The sequence below is a fragment of the Terrapene carolina genome, unplaced genomic scaffold (genome assembly GCF_002925995.2).
Source record: "Terrapene carolina triunguis isolate 2854851 unplaced genomic scaffold, T_m_triunguis-2.0 Scaffold34498, whole genome shotgun sequence".
Taxonomy (NCBI): Eukaryota; Metazoa; Chordata; order Testudines; family Emydidae; genus Terrapene; species Terrapene triunguis.
The window spans coordinates 9,585-12,952 of NW_020698849.1; the positions used below are offsets into that span (position 1 = coordinate 9,585).

The following is a 3,368-nucleotide window of genomic DNA, read 5'->3' on the forward strand; positions in this document are numbered from 1 at the left end:
AAGTCCTAAGCTGACGGGGCAGGAAAGCAGGGGCAGAAGTAGTCTTGGCACATTGGGTGGCAGCTCCCAAGGGGGGTTCTGTGATCCAACCCGTCACAGAGGGGCTCCAGGGCTAGTTGAGGGGGAGCGGTTACTGGACCAAGCATAGCCGTGATGGCTAATGTCTCCCTGATTTGGCCTGAATGCAGTAGACAGTCCGGAAAATCTGATGGCCGGAACGTTTTCATGGATGCACCAGTTCTGATCCACCAACACCCAAAAGCAGACAGACAAGGCGAGGTATCTCAAAGCTGCTTTATTATAAAAGTTGGAGTTACAAATATTGGGGGTCGTGTAACAAAATGAGGAAGGGATCACCCCACTTGGGGAGCAGGGGATCCCCACAATCCAGCATTAGTGAGTACATGCCAGTCAGAGTCTCTAATGGGGAAGTCCCCTGATTTTCTTGGCGGGGCTCCCCTCAGAGCAGTTTGACCTCAAAGCAGATGCAATTGATGCTCTGACAATCAGGGGGCTGGTAGGCACAGGCACAGTCACAGAGGGGGCAGCAACGAGGAAAAGGGGGGCAGGTGCTGAGCTCCCAGCCCTGCAGAGAGAGAGAGAAATGGGGCTGTTAACCTGCAGGACTACTCGCTCCATGATATTAAACAGTGACTGTTATGTGGCAGGTAGTCCTGCAGGCTAATGTTAAGCAGTGGCTGGTAGCCCACAGGACTACCCGCCACAAGATATTTAATGGCCGTGTTAATCTGCAGGATGATGCTCCCAGGTTATTTACTAGGGGGTTGTAAACCCTGACTAACCACCACAGGGACATTTATCTACAGGACTGCCAGCCCCAGGATATGTAAAGGGGCCAGTACCCCAAAGGGTTTGGGGGTCACTCACCTGGCGTCGGGGACAACAGGTGTCCAGGCAGCGGATGAGGGAGGGAGGGGCACAGTCGCACGCCTCGGCGCAGGCCAGGCAGCAGTGGCAGGGCCCCCCCAGCATTCCCTTCTCACACCAGCAACAGTCAGCGCAGAGTCCATGGGCCTGGGGGGGGGAGGGAGGGTGAGAGATGGAAGGACCAACTCACCCCTCCCCACAGCTGACCTGCCCAGCCCTGCTCTGACCCCCTAGGCCTGCCCCACCTGTGACCCCCTGAATATCCCCCCCATATCCACCCTGCCTACCCCTCCACCATATCCCTCCCCACTGCCCCCCAGTATAGACCCCTGCCCCCCTATCTGTGCCCCCTTACCAGCAGGCAGTGGCGCAGCGCGAGGATGAGGAGGAGGAGGAGCAGGTAGGTGGCCACAGTGATGAAGACAATGGCTGGGAGGGGCAGAAGGAGGGAGCTGGGGGGGCCCGGCGTGGGGGTCTACAACAGGGAGAGACAGGAGAGGGGGACCAGGTCAGAGAGCCTGGGGAGAGACACAAGGAGGGGGAGGCAGCGGGGGAGGGGAGACTTACAGCCATTCCTGGATTGGGGGATCCTCAGAGGGGTTGGGGTCTCTGCTTGCCCCTAGGGTGCCACATGGATGCCAGATCCCACATCTCAGACAGACAGACAGACAGATCAGAGCCACCCCAGCAAGGACTGAGCCCCCTAAGCTGCCCCACTGAACCTCACCTCTATCCCCAAACCTACTGCCCCCACCAATCCACCCCAGCCCCAAACCTACCCACCCTGGGCAGGGAGCAGGTCCCAGAGGAGCAGGTTGCTGCCCCCAGCTACATGGTTCACTCTGAAACCTACTGACCACGGTCCAACCCAGAGCCGTCCCTCGGGGGCGGGGCTTCAGCACCTGAGAGCGAGGCCATGCTGGAGGCTGGGCCTGACACCCTCATTAACATGCAAATGCTTATACCGCATGACAGTGCATAGTCATCTGCTTAATTGATATTAATGACCCTCAGGCCCAACCCATGATTGGTAGAGACCAGCTCCTCATGAATATTCATTGCAGTGGGGGGCCCACCTCCTTCATTAATAATAACTAACGTGCATATTAATTAGGCTGAGTTTGCCCCACCCCAATTGACATTCAAGATATGCAAATTATTCAAAGGACACGCCCCTTATTATTGAAATAGCATGCATATTGATTGGGTCACGATCGCCCTCGTTGATATTCACATCTCATGAATATTGATTAGCCCCAAACCCAGTTCATGAATATTTATGATTCCCCCGAACACGCCGCTCACCCGCTCGCCGCCGCTGCCCCGACGTCCCGCGATACCCCGCCCTGCTCGCGCGCGTCCCTCTGTTGCCATAAGCGACGGCGCAGGCGGCCTGGCCCCGCCCCGCCCCGCCGGCGCTACGGGGCCACACGAGGGACTAAAGGACTCTGACGGAGGGGCTTCCGGAAGTGACGACATGAGAAGTCGCCATTGCAACTTTGCACCGGAAGTTAGCCCTGTACATGGGAAAGAAACGCACTGCAGGGGCGGGGGAGCTGCAGTGTTACCGGAAATGACCGCATCCGATCGGAAATAGCCTCAGCCCGCCAGAAGCGAGCACGTGGGAAGGCCCCAGTCCATTGGCAGTGGCCGCAGAGGCCCATCAGCCCCTTGGGCCTAGGCACGACATCTCACTGGCTGGCTGCTGGTAACCATAGAGACCACAGAGGCGTGGCAATCACCCCTACGTCATGACTGTCCGTTAACATACAGCCAGTCAGAGCAAAGAGTGCAGCCTGCCACGCTGACATCTCCTTTGCTCTGATTGGCCAGTGGCCGCCAGCCCGAGGCGTGAGGATACAAAATGTAATCCTTATTCGCCAATTGGCTGACTGCCCAGCCAATCAGAACACAGGGATTGCGCATATGGCCCTGAGATGAATCCTCTGATCTCCAAATGGATAAGAGCCCTCAGCCAATCCGAAAGCAGAGAGAGCCCGGGGGGGGAGGCGGAGGGTATTCTCTCTGGAACGATGGGTCAAGAGCTTGTAGCCAATCAGCACTCAGGAGCATGGGTCTGCCCAAAACATGCCGTGCTGTGATTGGCCCCCAGCCAATCAGAGACCAGGGGTATGAGGTACAACGGGGAATAAAACATTGACTGCTCTCGGATTGGTCAATAGGGCCAACCAATCACAGTGCAGAAATTTTTGTCTAATTAGAAAGCCTTCTCCCCCACTGGCCAGACCTTCCTGAACACATGGCCCCGCCCTCATTGGCCAGGCCCCGCCCCCAGCACGTGGCTCCTCCCCCAAGGCCAGGCCCCGCCCCAGTCCATGCCCCCCCGTTAATTATATCACTGTAACTTAGATATTTCAGCGATTTCTCATCTTGCGTCTAGTGCCCTTCGCCCACAGCCAACCAGAATCTCCCTTTCACCCCGTCTTCCTTCTGCCCTGCCCAGCAACACGGCCGTTCCG

The 3,368-nt window shown here is 57.3% G+C and overlaps 1 protein-coding gene across 2 annotated transcripts; it reads right to left on the reverse strand.

The window, feature by feature from the left end:
- Positions 1 to 280: 280 nt before the first annotated feature.
- On the reverse strand, positions 281 to 2,522 carry LOC115271528 (uncharaterized LOC112694756 homolog). Of its 2 annotated transcripts, none has more exons than XM_029914299.1 (5): positions 2,457 to 2,522; positions 1,456 to 1,539; positions 1,244 to 1,363; positions 889 to 1,035; positions 281 to 586 (listed from the first exon to the last, which is right to left on the reverse strand). In XM_029914299.1, the coding sequence occupies exons 2-5, from the start codon at positions 1,459 to 1,461 to the stop codon at positions 461 to 463; spliced, it is 399 nt and encodes a 132-aa protein (XP_029770159.1). In that variant the 5' UTR covers positions 1,462 to 1,539; positions 2,457 to 2,522; the 3' UTR covers positions 281 to 460. The 2 variants fall into 2 exon arrangements, with proteins under 2 accessions (XP_029770159.1, XP_029770158.1); XM_029914298.1 differs by lacking the exon at positions 2,457 to 2,522 and adding an exon at positions 2,194 to 2,284.
- Between the last annotated feature and the right edge of the window lie 846 nt (positions 2,523 to 3,368).

Bases quoted from the DNA above. Each gene is read 5' to 3' on its own strand.
- LOC115271528 (XM_029914299.1), bottom strand. The intron at 1,036-1,243 runs GTAAGGGGGCAC...TCCCCCCCCCAG, and splicing joins CGCTGCGCCACTGCCTGCTG to GCCCATGGACTCTGCGCTGA. The intron at 587-888 runs GTGAGTGACCCC...CTCTCTCTGCAG, and splicing joins CCTGTTGTCCCCGACGCCAG to GGCTGGGAGCTCAGCACCTG.